Source organism: Protomyctophum parallelum, assembly GCF_964188405.1.
Source record: "Protomyctophum parallelum genome assembly, chromosome: 2".
Classification (NCBI taxonomy): domain Eukaryota; kingdom Metazoa; phylum Chordata; class Actinopteri; order Myctophiformes; family Myctophidae; genus Protomyctophum; species Protomyctophum parallelum.
Window position 1 is genome coordinate 54,898,790 of NC_139699.1, and position 27,238 is coordinate 54,926,027.

The following is a 27,238-nucleotide window of genomic DNA, read 5'->3' on the forward strand; positions in this document are numbered from 1 at the left end:
ACGCCCTGTGCGGGCCTCCCTTCGAACCCTTGGCACAGGCAGAGCTGAAGTGGGTGTCATGCAAGACAGCTCTTCTCCTGGCCATTACATCGGCAAAGCGCGTCAGTGAACTGCACGCTCTGTCAGTCAGCGAATCATGTCTGAGGTGGAACGCAGACGGCTCGGGGGTCACGCTGTGGCCAAACATAGCATTCCTCCCGAAGGTGCTGTCGCAGGCTCACCTCAACCGGCCTATCAGGCTGGCTCGATTTAACCCCCCACCTGGGGAGCTGACAGACAAACTGGAGCTGTTGTGCCCAGTCCGGGCCCTGAGAGCCTACATTGAAGCTACTGCACGCATCAGGCGGGCAGAGCAGCTATTCCTTTGCCATAGTGGTGTGAACAAAGGCGGCGCTCTCTCCAAGCAGCGCCTGTCCCACTGGATTGTAGACACAATCAGCCACGCCTATGAGGTAAGTAACCTCCCCGTACCATCAGGGGTACGGTGCCACTCTACAAGGAGCATTTCCACATCATGGGCTGCCATGAGAGGGGTGCCCTTGGAGGACATTTGTGCCGCCGCCTCATAGGCTTCGGCAGGCACTTTCTCAAGGTACTACAGGTTGAATGTTGCCACTCCACACACATTGGACGTGGTCCTCTGCCCCGAATCCTCCGGTTCTACCCTTTGAGGTTTGTAATCAGGAATCCTCGTGACTTGGCTGGTATAAGTCATTCAGTGCTTAAAGCACCGCCTCTGGCGGTCAGCAGGGACGGAATAGAACGATAGTTACGTATGTAACTACGGTTCTATAAGTCCCGAATGACCGCCAGAGCACTCTTGTCACTGGTGACTGCCGGAAGTTATAGACGACTCCGGGTCATCACGGGGTCAAAATCGACATTATTCGGCGGTCATTCGGGACTCATGGAACCGTAGTTACATACGTAACTATCGTTATATATGCCCTGGGAGGGTTTTCTGAGTTATAATAAAGGGCTTGAGTGCAAGTCGTTGTTGCCTGGATTATTCTGCATACGGGTCCAAATACTGAGGTGTTCCTGACACAGGCTGTCTGTCTGATTATTGCTCATTGATATGGATCATCATCGTATGCCTTGTGGTTCTCAAACTTGAGCTATATGTGCTATTCTTTTATAGCCAATGTGTAAAATATGGGTAAAGTGGTTAAAATGATTATGATGCTGTAAAGTCACATTTTGCTGGGGACCCACTGGATTAACACATTTATATGTGACAATAACTGGAGTCCCTGAAAGTCGTTATGTGTTTGTGTGAAGCAGACTTTTCACAGTTTTATAAAAACCAATTACCATTTTTATTTTTATCCTTTCAATTTGTCTCCACATTTCCAGTCATCATGCTAGCTAGAAGCTTGAATGGTAGGGGTGTAAAAAAAAAAGTCGATTAGAATTAGAATCGCGATTCAGTTTTTTCATTCAACGTCGATTCATAATTTCATTCATTCATTCATTTTTTTGATTCTTTTTTCTGGTTACAGGTACAGGAGTTTTCACTACATGGTGTCTGTGAAATGAAATTAAGCTTATCGTCATCACAGTAAACATCATGTCCTTCAGTCATTTTCAAGTTACTGTAGTCACTTCAGTTGAAGACTGGAGTAGATTGTGATGAAACCCTCTGTATTGAATCATTTTGAATAGAGTTGAATCGAAAACATCGATTTTGAATCGACTCGTGACCCCATAAGAAATGGAATGGAATGGAATCGTGCATGGGACACCCAAAGATTCACAGCCCTATTGAATTAGTCTGCGGTAAAAAAAATAAAAATAAAGTGTCCAGAAACTGACTTTTTGTCCAGGAGGTCCATGAGAGGCCTGAGGACCGTCTCTGCGTCCATGGCCGGGTTGCTGCCCTTGATGGGGCCTTTCATCTGGACCAGCTCCTGGTTCATCTGCTTCACACAGTCTTCGATCACTGGTTTGAAACTGACACACAAAGTTACACAGCACAAAGTCACTCAGATGTATGGGGGGGGGGGGGGGGCACTGATGGCCTATAGTTGTTGTTTAATTGCATATTGTTTTGACCCGAGATCAGATTAAAAAAAATGTCTTCTACATCCTGACAGGATCTGAAAAGGCCATGTTTCCATGTCAGTCGTTCTTCGATATTTTCAAAAATAGCAGACCTACAAGCTCGTAGAGCTTGTAGATCTGCTATTTTTCAATAGCTAAAGCATAACATGATGCTAACACCAAAATGGGTTAACCCATTCTGATCGGGAACCCATTTTGGTGTTAGCATCATGTTGTGCTTTAAGCCATTGAAAAATAGCAGATCTACAAGCCCACTCTGTGGCGCGCTACGAGCTTGTAGGTCTGCTATTTTTGAAAAAATCGAAGAACGACTGACATTTTTTTAATCTGATCTCAGGTCAGAATGGGTTAATCAGACCAGTGTGTGTCCAGTGGAAACCTCGTATGAATCTGATCTCAGGTCAGAATGGGTTAAGGTGCATGATACCACATAGGCTCTAATGCCTAATGTGGGTTTGATTCCCGAGCCCAGTGCACGGCCTTGTCTGTGTGTCATTCCCCCGGTCTCTCTCTCCTTTACTCTGAATCTGAATAAAGCCTCAAATATAGCTTTTTGTTGGGTCTTAATTGCGCTAAAATGTTTGGGAAGCCCCCCCTGGGAAGTACAAGGCACATCCCCTGTGGCGTAGTAGTTATAATGAACACTGGAGAGATCGCTGTGCACACATGCACGCATGCACACATGCACACACACACACACACAAGCGAAAAACAACACATCGTCTCTTTTACTTTCGGGATTCAAATTCAAAAACAGCCAATGTAGCAGATCTACAAGCTCAAAACGCATCGCTTTGCGCAGTTATTTTGAGCTTGTAGATCTGCTACTTTTGGTGCATTAGTTAAAATATGGGAGATGAGAGCATTCTGCGCAACAGCAACCGCCAACGCTATATATATATATATATACCAACATCAACCTATAGCAGTTAACTATGGAAGTAAAAACATGACATTATTCGGCACACATACCATCGTTCGTCACGTGTATTTTAGGTCTCCTACTCTCCTCACTTGTGTTTTAAACCTCGCAAATCACATGTCGCAAATGTATTCACTGCTTCACTTGTGTTTTCACTGCTTCACTTGTCTGCAAAAAACAAGTGAAGCAGTGAATACATGAGTGAAGAGACCTAAAATACACATGACGAACGATGGTATGTGTGCCGAATAATGTCATGTTTTTACTTCCATAGTTAACACAGTGAGTGAGTGAGTGAGTGACACTGAACAACTCTGGAGACAGACGGCGGTGGCTCAGGGGTAGAGTGTCTGGATGGTAACCGTAAGGTTGCCAGTTCGAACCCGGGCTCCCCCAGAGTTACTGTCGAAGTGTCCTTGAGAAAGACACTGAACCCCTAATTGCTCCCGATGTGCTAGTTGGTGCCTTGCATGGTTTCCGCTGCCATCGGTGTATGAATGTGTGTGAATGGGTGAATGTAATGCACAATCTCTGTAAAGCGCCTTGGATAAAGGCGCTATATAAATGCACCATTTACCATTTTACAGACAAAAAACCCGCACCTGGAGCCGAAGACGGCGCTGAGCTCGTCCAGGACGGTGTTCAGCTTGTTCTGCAGCTCCTTGAGCAGATCACTGGCTTCGGCATCCAGCTGTCGAAGGAACAGGAAACGACACCGCGGTGTCACCGTTACGTCGCCTCGTCTGACACACATACGACTGTACGACTCTCTCGCCTCTCGCTTTTTACAGCACACTATAGGCAGAGTGGAGTACAGTACATCCCCGGGGGGTTATACGCGCTATGCCTCAGCCGTGGGGATGGGGGTGGGTGGGGGAGTGGTGTCGTGGTGGGTATAGGTTTCGGTGGCAGGCACAGAGAAGAGAGGTATAATAACACCGCCTGCCATGCAGGCTTGGTGGTATAGCGGCCTCCCCTCTCCTCTCTCTCTCTCTCTCGTTCTGCCTGCCATCTGTTGCCGAGCGAGCGGCACTATGCTCTGAATACAAATGAATGGACGGCTTCGCAAGCAGCAGCAGTGCCGGTGAGCACCTGTAATGATTACTATAGCGTCCTCCTGCCCGCCCAAAAGACATGAGACGGCTGTGGTTGTCAGCGATGGAAGGCAGCAGCAGCAGCAGCAGCCGGAGTGGTTGCAGAGGCATTTCATGTTTCATTTTGTGTGTGTGTGTAGGTGTGTGCACATGCGTGCATGCGTGCGGTGCGTGTGTGTGTGTGCGAGCCATTGTTTTGCTGTTATCTAAAGCCTGGTTTCCACTACCATGGCCCCCACACCATTCCACCCCACACCGCCTACTTGTACCACTGTTTTCCACTACAAGGAACGGGGCTAAGTGGTGTCAGAGTCATAGTAAATGAGTGCCTATAAAAGTACCTATACTCCAGGGTGGGTCGAGGTGGGGGCCAAACACATGCCTGATCACTCACTGGCATTTTATTCATACCGGGATCATAGTTGTGCAATGCATTATAATAGATTATATTGTATTATAATCACTCGCAATCTATTTTAGTGTATTATAATCCATATAGTGTATTATCATAGTAGAAATACATCATAATACTTTATATTGTATTATAATTACAGTTATCTGGGGTACCGCGGGGGGGGGGGGTTCATTATTTGATTGGAAACGGTAGATATCGCATCGCAATCATTTTAACCACTCAATGCATTTTGACGTTGGTTATTCAAAAGCTTGTAAACATCTGCAAAAAAAAAAAAAAAGTTTAGAAAATGATTCAAAAACACAAATCTTCTCTTCTGGTGCTCACTGGCACAGATGGAGGTCTGCGGCCAAACACAATGTGTTCCATGACAATGTTTGAGAAGCACTGATCTGAGAAGACTCTGTTCTGTTAGACGTATAAGTATACGTTTTCTATATCCTAGAATATCTGTACACCGAAAGTCTGGTAATCAAAGCCTGAGATACAGCTAACCCCCCCCCCCCCCCCCCCTCCCCTCCCCTTTACACTGGAATATTACTCTTTTTTTTTGGGGGGGGGGGGGGGGGGGGGGAGAGATATTAGACAATGTCCTATACTTGCCTGACTTTGGCTTAGATGTACTATTATTGAGCTTTCAATCAGCTTTTCTTTTGCCACACGTGGGCTGATTTTAATGAGTTTCTAGATCAATAGCTTTGGGGTATACTTAAGCTGCAACCCCCCTGACCCCCCCCCCCCCCCCCTCCCCTCAGCAGTGATGGAGCAATAAACATATACGTAGCTCCAACATGTCCCCGAGTGGATTAGTAATAGAGTTATTAGAACGCTTAAGCACCTTGCTGAGCACCTTGCTGGGGCTTAACCCATTCTGACCTGAGATCAGATTCATACGAGGTTTCCGCCAGACACACACTGGTCTGATGAACCCACTCTGACCTGAGATCAGATTCTAAAAATGTCAGTCGCTCTTCGATTTTTCAAAAATAGCAGACCTACAAGCTCGTATCGCGCCACTCGGTGGCGCGATATGAGCTTGTAGATCTGCTATTTTTAAATAGCTAAAGCATAACATGATGCTGACACCAAAATGGGTGCCCGTTCAGAATGGGTTAAAGCCCGTGTCACTGTCACCCAGCTCATATAGCAGTGTATGTCCACTCATAATTTATTTATAAGATCCTCCACCTCATCGGGGAAGCGTATACTCAACAACCCATGCCATATAATCAGCTCTGCAAATACAAATTAATTCAACAGCAAGTATAAACATGCGCCGCCTGCATTTTTGCTGGCGTGGCGGCAGAGCCTTCGTGTTTGCGCATGATGAGGGATGGGGATGTGCGTTGAGTTGTCGAGCGTGATTGGGTGTGTCGAAATTAAAGGGGCCACTTCACCCCCTTTTTGCAATCAGATCTTATTTTAATTATGTTTTATTAGGAGGACACGATTAAGAAACACTTCCCTGGAGGTTTTTATGTGTGTAATATGTTGTTTCTAGATGACGCTGATGTCCATGACCAAAATATGTCATGATAATGTGGTCTCGTCACTTCCTTCCTGGACTACATGTTGTCTCAGAAAGACAGCCCCACGTGGGGTCTCTCCCAACCACAAGTGCACTGCAAAGCATTATGGTCATTGTAGGAATTCAAACAATCCAGTCAAAATCCTATAGTCAAACACAAAGACCTCATTATTTTATCTGGCAAATAGAGTGCAAATTTCAAACTGTGCTACTACTGTTATCTACTACAAATACTATTACATTGAGTGATTTCTTCCAGCAGTGAAATGGCCCTGAGGCGTTCTCTGTTTTAGTTTTTTATCTCACTGTATCTGCTTACAGTATCTGGGATTTCCGAGCCTCAGTGCCTCAGTCTGCTTAGACAGTGCCATGTCAGATATAGATGCCTGGGAGGGGATGGAAGAGCGCCAGGATGTTTGTGAAGCACGCAGTGGTGGAAAGTACAGTAACTACGGTACTCAATATTGTATTGACTATTCTAAAATGTACTTACTAGACTAAATTATACTTTGGCTCTTCGAAGAAATCTACCAGCTCACAAGTCATTATTGTGTAGATCTTTTTTTTAGTTTTAGTTTTTTTTAAACAAATATTGTCTGGGTAGCTCAGTCAGTAGAGCTCTTGCCGTTGGACCACTAAGGTCATGGTTTCGATCCCGGGCATCGCTACTGGGAGCTGATGGTAGGTGTTGTACTTCACCTCAGCTATCCATCTGATACAGTCTAGACAATAAATAAAATACATACTCCAGTTTTTGGTGATAGGTTATCACAGTTTTAGAAGAGTTGAGGCCATCGTACTCGCGGTGATGTCCTTAAGGATTGACCCCGCCTCCCTGTGGTTTACCCAACTTCTAGACCAATCAGTGAACGGGGTGATAGCTCCAGAGTGAAAAGACTTGTCTGATAGTAAAAACAGAGAGATGGGTCTGTGTGATAGCTGATCATCACCGCGACTGACGTAATGGTGTAGTTTTCCAACCCTTTAAAAACAACACCGCAGTGATAACCTATGACCAAAAACTGGAGTATGTATGAGCCTTTAGCCTCTCCCGGGTTTTACGTTGGTACTGTAAAGGCCTATTCCAATTGTAGGTGATACGGTGATCTTTAGTAAAAAACAGAGAGATGTGTTGTAGTGGTGAGTCGCTTGTCACCGCGGCGTGAAGTCATGTTGTAGTTTTATCTCGTCACCGCGGTGTGACGTCATGTTGTAGTTTTATCTCGTCACCGCGGTGTGACGTCATGTTGTAGTTTTATCTCGTCACCGCAGCGTGACGTCATGTTGTAGTTTTATCTTGTCACCGCGGCGTGACGTCATGTTGTAGTTTTATCTCGTCACCGTGGTGTGACGTCATGTTGTAGTTTTATCTCGTCACCGCGGCGTGACGTCATGTTGTAGTTTTATCTTGTCACCGCAGCGTGACGTCATGTTGTAGTTTTATCTTGTCACCGCGGCGTGACGTCATGTTGTAGTTTTATCTTGTCACCGCGGCGTGACGTCATGTTGTAGTTTTATCTCGTCACCGCGGCGTGACGTCATGTTGTAGTTTTATCTCGTCACCGCGGCGTGACGTCATGTTGTAGTTTTATCTCATCACCGTGGCGTGACGTCATGTTGTAGTTTTATCTCGTAAACACGGCGTGGCATCAGTTGTAGTTTTATCTTGTCACCGCAGCGTGACGTCATGTTGTAGTTTTATCTTGTCACCGTGGTGTGACATCATGTTGTAGTTTTATCTTGTCACCGCGGCGTGACGTCATGTTGTAGTTTTATCTTGTCACCGGGCGTGACGTCATGTTGTAGTTTTATATATCACTGAGGTGTGACGTCAGTTGTAGTTTTATCTCGTCACCGTGGCGTGACGTCATGTTGTAGTTTTATCTCGTCACTGCGGCGTGACGTCATGTTGTAGTTTTATCTTGTCACCGCGGCGTGACGTCATGTTGTAGTTTTATCTTGTCATCGCGGTGTGACGTCATGTTGTAGTTTTCTGTGGTCAGCTTATCACCTAAAAGTATGAATAGGCCCTTAAGCCATTTAGGCCTGACGTCGAATTAAAAAAAAGCCTTCTGAAAGAATATATATTCAAAGATTTGTGCCGCATTTTCACGATTAAAAATAAATAGCAGACCTACAAGCTCGTAGCGCGCCACTCGGTGGCGCGCTATGAGCTTGTAGATCTGCTATTTTTCAATAGCTAAGAGTATAACATAATGCTTAGTTAAAACACCAAAAGGGGTTCCCGCCCAGAATGCCCTTAAGTCAGCATCCATCTCCTCCCACTGTAAGTCCAGTTTGACGCCAATAGTTTTGTATAGGCTACTTTTACTCAAGTCAATTTTGAATATGGGAATGATACTTAAACAATACACCACTGTGTGTGTACTGTGTTATGTTTGTGTGTCTATAGCGTCTACGGATATCGAAGAACAAAGGAGGAGTCGCCACTGTATACGCTCAGACTCAGGGCTCGGAGGAGGAGGAGGAGGAGGAGATGGATGCTTTGCGATGGAAGGTTCGGCGCCGCTCCACAACACGCATGACAGATCATCACATTAGGAGGCGCCATAAAAAGGCCTCATGCTGCCACCGTGCTGCTCATCTCACACGCCGGCGCCGGCGTGGGCGAAACATCGTATGTCCAAAAAAAAACAGTGGTGGAAGGAAACCGAGTACATTTATTTATAAGTACCTATACTGTGCTTAAGTGAAATTGTGAGGTAATTGTACTTCACTTGAGTACGTCAAATCTTCTACTCCACTACATTATAATTTATACAGGCAAATGTTATTGCACTTTTACGCCACTACAATTATTTGAGAACTTTAGTTACTAGTTGAAAATTGTCGATCTACAAGCTCACAAAGTGTCGCGATAAATGGTAAATGGTGCGTCTTTATCCAAGGCGCTTTACATAGATTGTGCATCAATTCACCCATTCACACAAACATTCATATACAGTACACCGATGGTGGCGGAAACCATGCAAGGCACCAACCAGCACATCAGGGGAGCAATTAGGGGTTCAGTTTCTTGCTCAAGGACACGAACTCTGGTGTGGGGAGCCCGGGTTTCCCATCGCAAAGCATCCGGCCACACTATACCCCTGAGCCACCGCCACCCACAGTGTGATGCGACGCATTGTGAGCTTGTAGATCTGCTATTTTCTGAATATCTGTATACATTTGAAAACATGAAATGGGACATTCTGCATATCGAGTACTTTCTACTTTTGGTACTTTTACTCGAGTAAATTTTGAATTTCCAGACTTTTACTTCTACAGTACATTGCTGCAATATACATACAAGGTTTCTCTGTGCGGCGACAGCGACAATATTCTGATGGCGAATGTCTCAGCTGGAAGGACGGGGGTGTGGGGGGGAGGGGGATGTGTGTAAAAGCAAACCATTTATATAGATAGACGCTATTAGACTGCAGTCACTCTGCCAGTGAGGGAGGGACCTGACACTTATATCTAGAGGTATGTGTGCACTCACGTGCGTGCGTGCGGGCGGTGTGCGCATATGCTGTCATTGCTATTGATTGTTCAGACCTCATGGTGTCACAGAGGTAATTGCCCATGCAGGTTTGGAAATGGTTATTTCAGTATGTCACTAAACAGGTAACATATCTTCGGGTCCTACCAGAAACATTATGACACATATACACACATTCTCACTCCTTCTCTCTCCCCCAGGGGGGGGGGGTTTCTACGTCGTATAACCTTTTAAAGAAAATGCGATTCTCAGCTCTCTTTCAGGTCACCGCGCATTCGGGAAGCCAGGGAAGGAAATTAACGCCCTGCTGTGAAGAGTCTAGATATCTGTCACAGTGTGGTGAGTTCCTATATAGAAATAAGAATGACACGAGTATCATTAACTGCCAGTTGAAACAAGCGCTGTCTCCGTTGCGCATCTGTCCCTGTCGTCCCCGTCCCCCCCCTTTTTTCTTCTTTATTTCTCTTTATTTTATTTTAAGTGTATGTTTCTGTGTTAACCTCACGGCCGATGTTCTTTCGTTGGTTCAATCCTTAAGAGTATGAATAGAGACGGCACCGGATTTCTCCTCCCATCCACTTGCATTAACCCATTCTGACCTGAGATCAGATTCTAGAAATGTCAGTCGCTCTTCGATTTTTCAAAAATAGCAGACCTACAAGCTCGTATCGCGCCACTCGGTGGCGCGATACGAGCTTGTAGATCTGCTATTTTTCAATAGCTAAAGCATAACATGATGCCAACACCAAAATGGGTGCCCGGTCAGAATGGGTTAAGTTGCTCAAAAGCGCATGAGGCGATTTCACTCAGGAACAGAGTGCATTCTGGGATATGTATTGGACCCATATCGTGAACGCGCTGGCCGTTGACAATCATTGCACGCGTTCACGTGCGTTCACGTATGAAACGGCGTTCACGTGTCATCATGAACCGTGCGCAATGATAGTCAACGGACCAGCGAGTTCACGATGTGGGTCCAAACTGCAATACCAAATTCGGCCACTATGTCCATTTCGCCCCAGGGTTTCCTCCGGGTGCCGTCTCTATTCATAATATACTCTGAGGTTCAAGCACTGTGTTTTGTTTTAGCTGTCCTGTATAGCTCCAGACAGTTAGCTCATAACATTAGCCGCTGCTGTCAGTCACAGTGGCTCCTCGCTGCGGCGCCGTTGCAGTGTGGGAGCAGTTATGTCGTGTCAGGGCTTATAGGAGGCAGCCAATCATGACTATAGGTCGCTACTACGCGATTGGCTTGCAGCGTTTAGCGGAGTATGGGGTCAGAGACTCCCATTGGCTTAGGGGCAGCGAATCATGACTATAGGTCAATGTTGAAAACAGGGCTGTTGTATGCCAGGCTTTCACCTGGCAAAAATATATTGAGACCGACATTTACAACCAATAAACGACTTAATCTTGCTCATTTACAGTAGAATAATTGAATGATCAACTAAATCGATTAGTCTGATTATTATATATAACAACTTAACCCATTATAATTATTTGTACAGTGGTGGTGAAAATAGCTGAACTGTAAGGTCACAATGTCAATGTGACACATGAGCTTGTAGATCTGTTATTTTCACATACAAACATCATTCATTAATCGCAATCGGGGGAATAGTTTGAAAAAATGATGGTATTGCTTAGAAGTAACATCGCCCAGCGTTAGCCCATACGGTATGTGGTGCTGGATTCAAATGTCTTTTGGACACTTTGCTTGCTTAACAGAACAGTTTGGTTTACAGTACAGAGGCAGAGACTGACATTTCTAGGTTTCATCCGGAGAGACTGCTAGGCATCGTCAAAATATATTCATTCAGTTTGTTTGTTTGTTTTCCCCCTCAGAAATGTCAGTCTGTAGTCTGTAGTCTGTCAGTCTACTAGGGCTCATGGGATTACAGTGGAAATCCAACAACAGAGTGAATATTGAGCATTGTTGGTGTGCATGGTCCAGTGTTTACACTACTGTACACATTACAGTTATGTCACGTCCTGTTGTCCTTGCATCATGAGTCAGTATAGTGCTCTGAGCCCACCATGGACCGTCTGCAACTACATCACCAACAATGAAATGTAACTGACAAATCTACAGTATCGTCTCTGTCGGGTGGAAACCTCATTATGTCCAGAACTGTTACTTTTCCAAAAACAGCAAAAGTAGAAGACCTACAACTTTGTGGATCTGCTACTTTTTGATCCTTTTGTGTGACTCTGTATGATAAAGTATGCAAACAATACCATAATGTAGAATTGCAAGTATTATAGGTAAAATATGTGTATTCACAAATGTATTGGCATCAAAATATACTTACAATAAATATAAAAAGTCAATACACACTGTGAACTTGTACAGGTATATTGGCTATTTTTGAATAGCCACAGTAAAAGATGTAAATGCATATTTTGTATTATATTAACGTTTTAGATCTGCAAAGTATATTGTAACTAAAGTACAACATGTACCGCTAAGATGTAGTGGAGAAAAAATACAAGTATTGACAAAAGGTCAAAGGACACACTAGTAAAGTAAAAGTATCTCAAAATTGTTCTTACAGTATGTACAGCACTTTAGTAAAAGTATACTTAGTTTACTTTCCACCACTTCTGACAAGCATCCAGGGGCCAGTACCAGCGTTGCCATGTCTACTTATTATAAGCAACTTTGGGCTTGTAAATATTGGTATAGTTGTGTTGTGAGCTTGTAGATAAGCTTTTTTTCAAAAAACCATGGACTAGTCGCTTCTTTTGGGCTTGTATTCATAGACCTGTTTGCTTATTTCTGTCACATAACAGGCAACAGTGGCCTGCACTGTCCACAGTCCTCCCTGGCTGATAGCCTATCAACATTAGGCCATTTAGGCCTGACGTCGAAATGCATTCTTTAAAATGTATTTTTTCTGAAAAACCTCATGTTTCTATGTCAAGGACCCCACACATTATATATGTACTGCCGCCGACCCCCGTCTGAAAATATGTTGTCAGGGACCCTCCAGAAGCAAAGATTTTAGTTAAAAAACTGAAACACGGAAAAAATATATATTCAAAGACTTAAGGCACATTTTCACGATTTTTCAAAGACCTACAAGCTCGTAGCGCGCCACTCGGTGGCACACTATGAACTTGTAGATCTGCTATTTTTCAATAGCTAAATTATAAGTGTTTAGAACACCAAAAGGGGTTCCCGCCCAACATGGGTTAGGCCAGCCTGGCTTCCCCTCCGCCTGTTTCAACAACAATAGCCCCTCGCCGCCAGACAGGTTGTTACTGTGGAATAATAATGTGTTCTAAATGACAGAGTGTGCAGTAAATAAACATTTAACCGTGAGTCATCTCTCCAAAATGAGAGAAAAGCAAATGATGAAAACGGGCCAGCAGCCAAAAGCAACGGCCAATGATGGCTTTCCGCTGATGCCCTTTGGCCTGCTAATGGCAGCTGTATAAAGGAGAGAGAAGCTCTGAGAGAGATTATTGCTAATCTATTGTTGCCATGAAACGCCATGATAAACCAATGTGGCTAATTATATTTGGCTCTCTGGGAGTTATTAAACTGCCGATAGGAAATTACACTGAACGATACAGACCTTTGAATTGAATATACCTCACGATATGATTCTCTGAATCCTTTGTGCAGACGTGCTTCATGGCACATTTATACTGCCCTACAAAGCCACAATTCAGTAACATTTTCATTTTTGGACAAACCCACTTATTTGTGTATCCCACCACAGGTGAAATTAGAGGTATAAAACAATTAACCTCAAGAACACATTTAAATGTGTGTCATATCACTTTATTTGCCAATATCTCATTTGGCCGACCAGTTTGAAACACTTTTAAACCCAATGTCAGACAATTTCTTTGTTCATATTGCATCTTTGGCGGGCATTATAGTTGCCCTATTTATGTTTGTAGTGCTAAATGCCTAAATTGTAATTGTCTCTAACTAGGAAAACAATTAGATAGAGAGCATGCGTGTGCAGTTGTGGCCAGGGTAGGACTGGTCTGCTACACTGGCAGAAGCACCTCTCAGGTAGCACAGGGCCAAACCAAAGATCCTTCTGGAAGCACTTGAGAAGATCATCAAAGTCAAACACGCTCTGAAATGTCCTGTCTGAAGCATCTAGCTATGCAATGTCCTGTCTGAAGCATTCAGTCATCTGAAATGTCCTGTCTGAAGCATCTAGCTAGGCAATGTCCTGTCTGAAGCATTCAGTCATCTGAAATGTCCTGTCTGGAGCATTCGGTCATCTGGCTTGAAAATCATTGGTGTTTTTTTCGATCTGGTTTCTAAAGTGTAGCTGTAGTAGTAGTGTAGCTGCTCATTTTGTAAAGAAGACTAGCTAATCCCAGCCCTATAGCAGCACATTAGAGACAGAGGCAGTGGGGGGGGTGAAGACCATAACAATGAGTGAGCAGACTAATACTAATGCGGTACACCTGAAGCATTGGGTGGTGTGATAATATGATGTTCTCACAGCCTTGTGTCCACAGCGTTCTGTCATTCTGACTTTGTATGCTCTGCGAGGACATGCTGCTGAAGGGGGGAGGGAGAAGCGTTGGGAGGGGGGGGGGGGTGAGGGCGTGGCAGCCGGGTGGGCGAGGGTACAGGCCAGGGGGGGGGGGGGGGGGGGGGGGCATGGGGATGGGGAGAGGGCGTGCTTTTAGTGTCGTGGGGGGAGGGTAAATGGCGGGGAGCAGAGAGAGGAGAGATGTGTTTTAAACAGTCCTATATTGTTATGGCTACACACCTTACAGAAGGTGACAACACCCTCCTCCTGGAGACCACACGGAGAGAGATCAACACAGGGAGAATGGGGAGGGGGGAGGGGCAGAATTAATACAGAAATGAAAAGGGAAGGAAGGAACACACATACACACAAACACAACGACAGGAGACAAGAAACACAGTGTAAAAAACGACAAGCTTTAGATTTTCATACAGGAGAAGAAGAAGAAGAAGAAGAAGAAGAAGAAGAAGAAGAAGAAGAAGAAGAAGAAGAAGAAGAAGAAGAAGAAGAAGAAGAAGAAGAAGAAGAAGAAGAAGAAGAAGAAGAAGAAGAAGAAGAAGAAGAAGAAGAAGAAGACATGCACGGTGAGCTGTTAGAGGAGCCTGCTTCTCCTTGGGAGGTTAGACGGACAGACAGACACAGACAGACAGACAGACAGACATGGTTAAAAAGGAGGGAAACACATCGTAGGGATACTGCACACAGGATGTGTGCGTGTGTGTGTGTGTGTGTGTGTTGGGGGGGGGGGGGGGGGGGTTAATGATTTAGAGAAGGTAGTAGTAGAAAGGATATTAGTAATAAGGGATCGTGCTTGGAGAGCAGGTTATGTCCTTTTATAGATGGCTGACTCACAGACCTGGAGAAAAAGGATTGCTTTCATGTCATCTCATATACGGTACATCATTATGTCATGGCTACATTTTATCGTCTCATCAACCTCATTATGTCCAAAAAAAACCTGTTACTTTTCAGGGTTTAAATTCAAACGTTTGGCACCGTGTTGTAGTGTGATCAAGTAGGGCGTCAATTTATAAAAAAATAAAAAAACAATAAAACATGAAAAGTTTGAATATGAAGATGATATCTTATCTCCACAAATGAATCATAGTTTTGAATGTTATGCTATCTATGCCGCTGCATTGTCTGTAAAGGAGACCTATATGGTGACGTCTTGGGACAAAGGGGGGTTATCCTTCTAGTCGTCTGGTGCCGTACAGGCTCAAAAGCTTGTCCATCTGATACTTTTGCTGTTATTTTTTTTTATTTGAATCGTGAAAAGTAACAGTTTTGGACAAAGACGATACCTATAAACAAATACGTATAATATGATATGTTATATCATGATAGACAACAGAAAGGTAAACAGACCTGTTTGCCTCCCATGGACTCAAACATCTTCTCCAGCTGGACACGTAGCTGTTGGATGTTATTGAGAAGGATGCAGGGCTGCAGGAGAGACGCACACGCGCACGCACACGCGCACGCACACACACACACACACACACACACACACACACACACACACACACACACACACACACACACACACACACACACACACACACACACACACACACACACACACACACACACACACACACACACACACACACTATAAGTACTCAACAAGTACTCCGATTTGTTTTAATTAAAGGGAAGGTAAGGCACTGGTTCTAAATGTTTTTTGTGTCAGGAGTCAGGACCCCCACATTGATATGTATTTGGTCGCGGACACCCATCTGCAAATGTTTTGCGCCAAGGACCCATATAAGATTTATATATATAAAAATAAATAAAAATACCCCGTTGCAAGCTAAGGCCTCTATTCAAAATGTGATGGAAACAATCACATAATTAATTTTATTACACTGTTAAATAGTGATACTAATACTATATCAAACATTATGAGATGGGGAAATGCATGTTTTTAATTCAGTCTGATCACTATATAGCAGGCAGGGATGAAGCATTATCCCCAACGAGAACAAACAGGAGGAGGGCAGAGGGGGGGGGGGGTCATGGATTTTCCTAACCGATTTCCTCGACATCCCCCCCCTCCAGCAAATCAAAACCTTCACGATGAATATTGTACTGGGATTCATGCTATGGCGTGTATTACTATAGTGTCTGAGTTGAATGTCAAGTGTACCCAATCCATATCTAATCTCATATGGAAAGGTCCCTTCATTTTTCATGTCCTCATTGTAAACCCCCCGCCACCAAAACCTACGTGAAACCAGTTGTTGACGACGACAACAGATGATGACGATCATCGCCGCCAACCAGTTTGCATAATAAGATCGCAAAAGGATAAAACACTAGCCCTGGATGCGTTATCGTTGCTGTCGGGCAGAAACCTCTTATCTCCATATAGTTACTTTTTGTGAGGCTCTCCTATGTCCAGCTTTGAGGGTTTGTGTAAACACAGACATTGTCCAAACACAGACATTGAATGCCATTGACAATGAATGGACAGCTTTGAGTATTTGTCCAAACACAGACATTGAATGCCGTTGACAATGAATGGACAGCTTTGAGTATTTGCCCAAACACAGACATTGAATGCCGTTGACAATGAATGGACAGCTTTGAGTATTTGTCCAAACACAAACATTGAATGCCATTGACAATGAATGGACAGCTTTGAGTATTTGTCCAAACACAGACATTGAATGCCGTTGACAATGAATGGACAGCTTTGAGTATTTGTCCAAACACAGACATTGAATGCCGTTGACAATGAATGGACAGCTTTGAGTATTTGTCCAAACACAGACATTGAATGCCATTGACAATGAATGGACAGCTTTGAGTATTTGTCCAAACACAGACATTGAATGCCGTTGACAATGAATGGACAGCTTTGAGTATTTGTCCAAACACAGACATTGAATGCCGTTGACAATGAATGGACAGCTTTGAGTATTTGTCCAAACACAGACATTGAATGCCGTTGACAATGAATGGACAGCTTTGAGTATTTGTCCAAACACAGACATTGAATGCCGTTGACAATGAATGGACAGTTTTGAGTATTTGTCCAAACACAAACATTGAATGCCATTGACAATGAATGGACAGCTTTGAGTATTTGTCCAAACACAGACATTGAATGCCGTTGACAATGAATGGACAGTTTTGAGTATTTGTCCAAACACAGACATTGAATGCCGTTGACAATGAATGGACAGCTTTGAGTATTTGTCCAAACACAGACATTGAATGCCGTTGACAATGAATGGACAGTTTTGAGTATTTGTCCAAACACAGACATTGAATGCCGTTGACAATGAATGGACAGCTTTGAGTATTTGTCCAAACACAGACATTGAATGCCGTTGACAATGAATGGACAGCTTTGAGTATTTGTCCAAACACAAACATTGAATGCCATTGACAATGAATGGACAGCTTTGAGTATTTGTCCAAACACAGACATTGAATGCCATTGACAATGAATGGACAGCTTTGAGTATTTGTCCAAACACAAACATTGAATGCCATTGACAATGAATGGACAGCTTTGAGTATTTGTCCAAACACAGACATTGAATGCCATTGACAATGAATGGACAGCTTTGAGTATTTGTCCAAACACAAACATTGAATGCCATTGACAATGCATGGACAGCTTTGAGTATTTGTCCAAACACAGACATTGAATGCCGTTGACAATGAATGGACAGCTTTGAGTATTTGTCCAAACACAGACATTGAATGCCATTGACAATGAATGGACAGCTTTGAGTATTTGTCCAAACACAAACATTGAATGCCATTGACAATGAATGGACAGCTTTGAGTATTTGTCCAAACACAGACATTGAATGCCGTTGACAATGAATGGACAGTTTTGAGTGTTTAAACATTGTGTAAACACAAACATTGTGTAAACATAAACATTGAAGACGAAAAGTATGGACGCAATTTGTGATTGGCCGGATCGAGATGATGTACGATGATAAGAGCGCCCCTCACTTCACACGGGTGTGATCTTTTTTAAATGAACGTCCTACTTGATCGTACTACAGCGCCACACAAAACATAGCAGATCTACGAGCTTGAAACACGCCGCTTATAGATCTACTATTTCTGATGCTTTCGAATTTGAATCTGGAAAAGTATAACAGTTTTGGACATATGAGGTTTCCACCCGACAGAGATGATATCCGAGATTGTTTCTCAGCTAGAACTTTATATTGGTAATATCAATCATTTTATTTGAGCTGCTAGGGCGGACATTATACTGCATTCTGTACCACGACAACATTCCCCTGAGAAATGTGATGGCTGTAAGGAATCTAATAATAATAATGAGGAACCCATTTTGGTGTCAGCATCATGTCGTGCTTTAGCTATTTAAAAACAGCAGATCTACAAGCTCGTAGCGCGCCACCGAGTGGCGCGCTACGAGCTTGTAGGTCTGCTATTTTTGAAAAATCGAAGAGCAACTGACATAGAATCTGATCTCAGGTCAGAATGGAAAAGTGTCAGGATGTAGAAGACATTTTTAGAATCTGATCTCAGGTCAGAATGGGTTAAAATGGTGAACCTTCAGTGCCCAGGGGCCTGCAGAGGTGTTACTCCGGCCCTGTAACGCACTTATACACTACTGTTACAACTGTGGTATCCAGCCAACAGATTAAGGACTAGAAGATTATGTCAAGATGCTAAAACCTCTACAAATATATTACAATACATCATACGACGGCAGAACGCTAATCTATATAATTATGGTACAGTAGAGTAGTTAGCCCCTTAAAGGGACACTTCACCCCTTTTGCAGCCAGATCTTATTTTAACGATGTTTGGGAGACAAGAATCACTTTCCTGTTTTTTTTTTATGTGGGTAATATGTGAATTTAGATATTTTACTATTTCAAAGTGTCCATGATGTCATGGACACTGGGCTCACTTCCTTGACTACAATTCCCATAATGCTTTGGTGCACTGCTCCTCCTTGTGGATAGGGGGAGGGCTGTCTTACTGAGACAAGATGTAGTCCAGGAAGTAAGTGAGCCCAGTGTTCATGACAACATGGACACTTTGAAATACTAAAATCTTAAAAACCCCAGGAAAGTTTTTTTTATTTTCTCTCAAACATTACTAAAATAAGATCTGGTTGCAAAAGGGGTGAAGTGGACCTTTAATGAGAATCTCACTACATTTACTTATCAGTAGCCTACTCTGGCATGTATGGCAAAAGGAAGTATCCATCGTTGGATCTGCATGTCGCTATAGCTATTCTCAAGCTGTCTTGTGAAGATACACAAGGGTTAGGGTTAAATTGCATTCGTGGGAACAGTCAACTTCATCATCTCATTAGTGATGCTCCTTGTATCTCTTAACGCAGGGGTAGGCAACCTTTGGCACCGGTGCCAACATTGGCACCAAGGATGGTGATCACTGGCACACTGGCAGTGAGAGACAGGCTTTTTGGTAAACTATTTTAAAAAAAACATAGTCAAATAAATAAGTCCCCCCCTTTTTTATGTAAATTACATCCTGCACATAATTCTACATTAATTAAAACTCTGAACTCTGAACTGCATGGGAAGAGAGTCGAGTTATTGCTCTGAATCTAATGATCATTATAAATTGCAATGTGAGACAACATTTATAAAAGAAAGGGGAAAGGTTATATTTGTGTACAATCAAAATATGTTGGAATTTTCTATGTGGTGTCATTAAAATTAATGTTGACAATTTATTGACATGGCACACTGCCTTTTAGAAAATACAAACATGACACTTTGTTTCCAAAAGGTCGCAGACCCCTTAATGGATGTTAAGTTCTGAGAACTTAACAGAACTTTATAATTTGGGTCCCTGCTCGGGAGCCGGTGGCACTAACTAACCCAGAGTTCTGCCTGAACCCAGAAGTGAGAACTCGCACGTTCAGGTCTTGGGAGGTTCTGGGTGAGCTTTCATTGTTGGAAAACTAGCCATTAGATTTGGACAAACCAATCAGCCATGATGTAATGAGCATATCTGTTGCAGCATTGCAAAGACTGCTGTACCCATGATGCATCGGTTGTATGTGACGTCCTTGTTACTCGTGAACTTGTTGGAATTACTTAACTCCACGGTGTCTCCTTCATTATACAATATCTACCAGCAAGACCCTTTTAGCATACCATATATTACCATGTTTGTCTTTTGCCTTCTTTTATTTGACCACTTTGCCTTTTTCCAGACATCTTTATGAGTCTCTGCAGTCTCTATGACAGGCCCTGTCAACACTGCACAGAAACATGTGTCTCGGGCGCTAGGAGGGTAAAAATGAAGGGCTGTCTATTAGACCGATATACACTTTATAACTTCAAAGGGCCAGTGTGGATAATTAGGTCAGCAGAAGTCCCTGTGCTGTGTCATCTGTCACATTAAACAATAGACAGGCGCTCCCGCAAACTACCAATGACTTTCCCCACAATAGCTTAAGGGCCAGCACATGAATAACTGCCTCCCACTTAATAGAGACAGTTTGTGCGGAGCATTAGAGAGGACAGCTACCAGAGTCCAGCTCTAAAATAAAACGGTGGTTCTTTTTTCTCAACATCGGGCCCTGGGTACCCACCGGGGGACCATTGTGGGGGTCTGGGGACCCCCAGGGGTCCTTATGGGGTGATTTCAGGGGGTCCCTATAGCAAAAAATGTGCCTGCCTGTTCAAAAGTAGCACATAATACAAGCTCACTGCGCTGCGAGCTTGTACATATGCTATTTATTTTATATTAAAAAAATAGGTCTGCAACTGCAGAGGTCTGACAGTGTACAAATGGAACCAAGTGGACCTGGGTCATTCCTATAGTATTCAGTGCCATTTGTGTCCCTGCGGGTATTATACAGCATATATTGCAAAAACACTAATTCCAAAAAGCTTATCTTATACTATTAAAGATTTTCTACCATAGGAAAAATATATGTGTACCTCAGAGTGAAATACAAACCATTTGATTTGAGTAGAGGTGCCATGTCCCAAATGACATGTCCCACATCATGTTCATTCAGCTTCAGTTACAAATATAACTAATCAAATTCAAATAAAATCTAAATTTAGAAATTCTTATTATAGCTCTAATGCTTCTCACCAAATGTTATTAATTGTGATACGTGTATTTTTAATGCTTAAAATCTTGAAATCAATTTTGTCCCTGACTACACTGTCCCCCCCCCCCCCCCCCCCCCCCCCGTTACGCTTGATGCAAATCCACCCCCGACTATTTGTCATGACTTCAGAAAGTCTCACATCATTTTAGATAGCACAAAAGCCTCTGCCCTAGCTCTGAACCTCATGGAAGGGATAATATCTGGCTAGGTGGTCATTGTCGGGAGATAATTCACAGACAGTGAGTTTAACCTCCCTGAAGGTGAATTATATCCCGACAATGACCACCTAGCCAGATAGTATCCCGCTTATTACATGTCTACCTAACATAAATTAATACATTGACCCAAAACACAACAGAAAAAGTATTCCATAAGTTCGCGCTGCCCAGCTGCAGGGCTGGAGCACTGTCGGAAAACAAGGAAGTGAGTTGATCAAATAAAATCCATTTTCGGGTCCTGCTTCGTCTATTTCTCGCTCAAATGTTTTCAAAAACATTTTTGAGAGCAATGTTTAGCTGTAAATGACATTGTGTGTCACTAGTGTGTGTGTGTGTGTGTGTGTGTGTTTACATGGCTGTCATGTTATGAAACAGCAGTAAATCAAGCGGGGCGCAGCCGCACAGCTGGTGCTCAGAGGGTTTGATTAGGCAGAGGTCTGTTATACAGCGGAGCGGTCATTACGATGAGATAACTCACCGCTGAATACAGCGATTGACCAATCAGAATCAAGCATTCAACCAAGCCATGTGATAAATCTCCATAATATATGGAGCTGGCCTGTTCTGACATCACAACACATAATGTGGGCATGCCACAGCCTGACACAGAACTCCATATATAGGAATAAAGGGACACAGAGAGACAGTTACATAAATCTCCATATATGGGTATAAAAGGGACACGGATAGACGGGTTGAACGGGTACTCTTACAACGGGTACAGCAGGTATTGCATAGCCACATTTTCATTATGCTTTAAGTAGCATGAGACGTGTCAAACTAGGGGGTTTTCATGATGCTGAATCCATTCCAAGCATTAGTTTTGCATGAAAATACTCCTTGGACTAAATGCGGCCATAGCCACTTGCCCTAATGTGTCCAAATGGGCTGACCTCATCACATTTGTGATGATGACTATGGGCAATATTAGGCAAAGTGTTTTTTTGTGAAAAAATAAGGCTTGCAATGGATTCAGAATCATGAAAACCCCTTAGTTTGAAAGTTCACATGCTACTTAAAGTATAATGACATTTGCCTCAGAACGAAAATACATCGCCTGGATGCAACTGGGACTCCTCAGTGATGTATCCCAGGGTCATCGGGGTTTCGGGTCTCGCTAATATCATACCCCTCACTCAGGCGACCCAGCCGGGGTGATCAAGTCCCGACTTACGTCCCAGTAACTACCCTCGATCAGAACCACTAGGGAAAGACCAGGGCCGCACAATCCATTGGAACCACTCCGGAACTACTATGCCGCTTATATTGGTTATGATAGCCTATCTTTTAGCAGCTGTCACAAAGTTTCCCAAGGGAGTTGGGTTGGAACAAATTTATATGTGATTGTAGACACCTTTATGAGCATTTCTTTTGCAGATTTGCCAAACATTTCGCTAATTTTCCCTTATTAAATGGTTCTCAAACCATTTATCGTCAACAGACCCATGCACGGTTCTCCACATATATTCAAGACTTGTTGAAAATAGCAGATCTACAAGCCTAAGAACGATTAAAGGGTTAAAGTGGTTAAACTGATTCAGATACAAATAATTTATATGAACACATTTTTGTTTGGGACCCCCTGCAACGCCCCTCAAGGACCCCTAGGGGTCCTCGGGCAACATTAACAACCAGTAGTGCTCTACGTTCTAAACTCAGATCAAAGGCTCTCCCGACCATGCCATGTCGCTCACCCGCACCCCCACCCCACCACTCTGACAGATAATGGTAACCATGGCAACACCAGCCAAAGGCTTTACATATTTTCCATTCTGGCCACCAGGAAGTGCACTGCAAACCAATATGTCTCTGCTGTCGGGAGGAAACCTCATAACTGAAGTGCACTGCAAACCAATATATCTCTGCTGTCAGGAGGAAACCTCATAACTGAAGTGCACTGCAAACCAATATATCTCTGCTGTCAGGAGGAAACCTCATAACTGAAGTGCACTGCAAACCAATATATCTCTGCTGTCAGGAGGAAACCTCATAACTGAAGTGCACTGCAAACCAACATATCTCTGCTGTCAGGAGGAAACCTCATAACTGAAGTTCACTGCAAACCAATATACCTCTGCTGTCAGGAGGAAACCTCATAACTGAAGTGCACTGCAAACCAATATATCTCTGCTGTCGGGAGGAAACCTCATAACTGAAGTGCACTGCAAACCAATATATCTCTGCTGTCTGTCGGGAGGAAACCTCATAACTGAAGTGCACTGCAAACCAATATATCTCTGCTGTCTGTCGGGAGGAAACCTCATAACTGAAGTGCACTGCAAACCAACATATCTCTGCTGTCAGGAGGAAACCTCATAACTGAAGTGCACTGCAAACCAATATGTCTCTGCTGTCGGGAGGAAACCTCATAACTGAAGTGCACTGCAAACCAACATATCTCTGCTGTCAGGAGGAAACCTCATAACTGAAGTGCACTGCAAACCAATGTATCTCTGCTGTCGGGAGGAAACCTCATAACTGAAGTGCACTGCAAACCATTATCTCTGCTGTCGGGAGGAAACCTCATAACTGAAGTGCACTGCAAACCAATATATCTCTGCTGTCAGGAGGAAACCTCATAACTGAAGTGCACTGCAAACCAATATGTCTCTGCTGTCGGGAGGAAACCTCATAACTGAAGTGCACTGCAAACCAATATGTCTCTGCTGTCGGGAGGAAACCTCATAACTGAAGTGCACTGCAAACCAATGTATCTCTGCTGTCGGGAGGAAACCTCATAACTGAAGTGCACTGCAAACCATTATCTCTGCTGTCAGGAGGAAACCTCATAACTGAAGTGCACTGCAAACCAATATATCTCTGCTGTCAGGAGGAAACCTCATAACTGAAGTGCACTGCAAACCATTATCTCTGCTGTCGGGAGGAAACCTCATAACTGAAGTGCACTGCAAACCAATATATCTCTGCTGTCAGGAGGAAACCTCATAACTGAAGTGCACTGCAAACCAATATATCTCTGCTGTCAGGAGGAAACCTCATAACTGCAACATGTTCATTTTTCAGGAAATGAAAAATATACATTTTTCAGGAAATGAAAAATATACATTTTTCAGGAAATAAAGAAAACCTTATATATTTTTTTAAACAAAGCAATACAGCCTCATCAAAGTTGGTGTTGTGACTTCATATATTGTCAATTACTTCCCCGAGAGGGGGAGAGGTGGTGGAGTTAGTTGCTTTAGCAGACATTTTGAGGGTCCAATGGAGTTAAGAGGTTTTGGCCAAAGCACTTTTTACTATTATTGGTTTACTATTATTGTGTTCAATAGCACTGATTCATGCAAAAAAAAAATCAAAAACCTCAAGTTATGTAAGGCCAGGTAGCCTACCACACAAGCTGACTTCAGGTCAAAAATACCTTTTTTCCTGCGATGCTATTGGCTACTGTCTCCAGACAGTAGTAGACAAGGTAGTAGACCTTCTCCCCCCAGCGGGGTAGAGATATTATCTTTTAAATATCGACTACTTGAACAATGGGCTGTCTGGAGGTGTGAGGCTCACTACCGTGGGGGAGAAAGGGTGTCAGGGGTCAGATTGACCAAAAACTAACAGTATATGAGTCTGGGGGGGGGGGGGTCTGGTGCAACGCACAGGGGCTGGACCTGGTGAGACGTAGGAGGGGCCCGGACAGGAGTCAACCCACAGAGCCTAGTCTTTCCACGCGCCAGAATGGTACCTCCCAGTCCCGGCAGAGTAGTTCAGGAGGAACGGATTGTGTGGCCCTGGTTTTTCCCTAGTGGGACTGATCGAGGGTAGCTACTGGGACGTAAGTCGGGACTTGATCGCCCCGGCTGGGTCGCCTGAGTGAGGGGTATGATGTTGGGAGACCCGAAAACCCTGTTGACCTCAGGAATATATTTTAGTTTTTTTAGAGATGCTAAAAGTATGCCGAAATTCATATTTAGAAAATGTTTCAGACAGAAATGGGAGATGATTTGAATCTAATCTTTAGGAAACGTCATGGAAGAGGAACATCCTGAGAGCTTCACGGGCAAAGACAATCAACGTCAAAATGATTCAGGAAGAAGAAAGAAAAGCACGTACCACATTCTCCTTGCTTAAATGCAAGTGAAAGTCCTTGGATATGATTGCAGCGTATTGCAGAAGAACTTTGTTGATAGTCTGTGGGGGAGAAGAGAGAGAGAGAGAGAGAGAGAGAGAGAGACATGAAGACTTTATAATTGCCGTCTGTTTACTGTACTCTATTATTATATGGCTGGCAGTCTGCGAACCCCCCCAAGCAGTCAAAACGTAACGATAACCACCAGACAGCCAAGAAAGAGATCAAACTGCTCTAGTGTGAATCATTGCTGTCTCTGGGAGTACTTTACTTTGGAGGAGGTCCTGACCAGTTGGTGGACAGAGAACCCAATTCCAGTGCTTCTCGTTTCTCAAAACGATAATGATCCTCCCTCACAAAAAGTTATGTTTTGGGTGGAATTGCGGCAGCCGTTAAATAGGGGATCTTTACTTCCTAAACGCAGAGTTTTCGTCCAAAACGTCTTTCAATCCGAGAGCCTCGCCCATTGAGTTATACGTGTGGCACTCTGCACCTCTCTGAGTCACCACTAGGTCAACGAGTTAAAGCGTGTCGTGTTTCCACGTTTTGAATTGAAACAGCTGAAATAAATACAATATCAATATTCAGATATTAACCTGGCCGGGCCGCATTAAGTGAAGGTGGGGGGCCTCATGTGGCTCAATCTGCGATACTTTTGATGTGATGTGATGCTTTTGTGTGACGCTGTAGTGAGTAGGGCATTCATTTACAAAACAAACACAAGAATGACTCGGTCATAACTGCACCTGCAGGTCTCTACCGCCCCAATATCTCATCTTTCTGCACCTGGGTGCAGCAAGATGCCCTAATTATTGTATTGCCGTGTCTGTAAATTGATAATTACGTGGCATAGTAGAGCTTTCAGCCTCTGCCCCTCCATGTACAGTATGTAGACAACAATGGCTGCCGTTGAGAACCTGCAGATTCCGTTCAGACAATGGGCTTTATGGGTAAGTCTCCCATTGGCTTAGAGGTAGCCTAGAGACAAGGCAGCCAATCATGGAAAAGTGTCTACTAGGTCCCTTACCAGAGCCATAGAGTTACGAAAACTCTGTTCACTTGATGGTGGCACTTTAATATACTTTTATCGGCGAATAGGGGCACCGGAAGTTTACGGAATGCATTGGAGTCTATGGACAGTACATGGGCTGTTTTCTGCCACTTCAATGTCTCAACTCTGTCTATATACTCTATGACTCTGGTCCCTACTATAGCCCCCATAGTGAGTATAAGCCAGGTTAGCACCTGGCAAAACAAGCGAAAAGTTAAAACATGGAGATACGAGGTTTCTGGCCAGCGACAGCCACGTTATGTCAGTGTCAGCAGACTTACATTTTCCGACACTGACGATTCAAAGGCCTGCGGCACCGAAACGTGACTGTCTGGTTTGACTGCTACTGCTTATTAAATAAGACTCCATGCTATCACTGAGAGCGCGGATTGTATTCTCTTTCTATATCTATTCCCTGAATCTGCAACCTGAAACGCTCCCAGACTGTCAACTTGTCAGTTTAGCGAGCCTTTCCCTTGAAGTGAGCAGCAGGCACGTGCACATACTGTACAGACATCAAAGGGTGGGCTTCTTCAGCCCCTGCCCTTCTACCCGTCTGAAAAAGACTGCCCTCTCCAGACCATGAATGCAGCGTGTAGTTATGGTGAAGTAAATGCAAATGCCACCTTTTCTATGCCATATACCCGAAGGCAGCATTCAGCAGAATTGGCTTTTTCTGAACTTGAACGTAGCAATTGAACCCATTTTGGACTGAGGTCGATTAAAAGAAAAGGCTTCTTCTGAAAA

At 43.7% G+C, this 27,238-nt stretch overlaps 1 protein-coding gene across 1 annotated transcript in view; it reads right to left on the bottom strand.

Moving 5' to 3' along the window:
* The window catches only part of unc13c (unc-13 homolog C (C. elegans)), a gene marked incomplete at both ends in the record, with an annotated part of 309,285 nt that overhangs the window by 50,108 nt on the left and 231,939 nt on the right, over window positions 1-27,238 (bottom strand). The window contains 5 exons of the mRNA XM_083759363.1: window positions 1,816-1,953; window positions 3,589-3,677; window positions 14,274-14,300; window positions 15,402-15,479; window positions 25,425-25,502. Of these exons, the coding sequence (XP_083615489.1) occupies window positions 1,816-1,953; window positions 3,589-3,677; window positions 14,274-14,300; window positions 15,402-15,479; window positions 25,425-25,502 (410 nt within the window). The remainder of the gene's footprint in view (window positions 1-1,815; window positions 1,954-3,588; window positions 3,678-14,273; window positions 14,301-15,401; window positions 15,480-25,424; window positions 25,503-27,238) is intronic.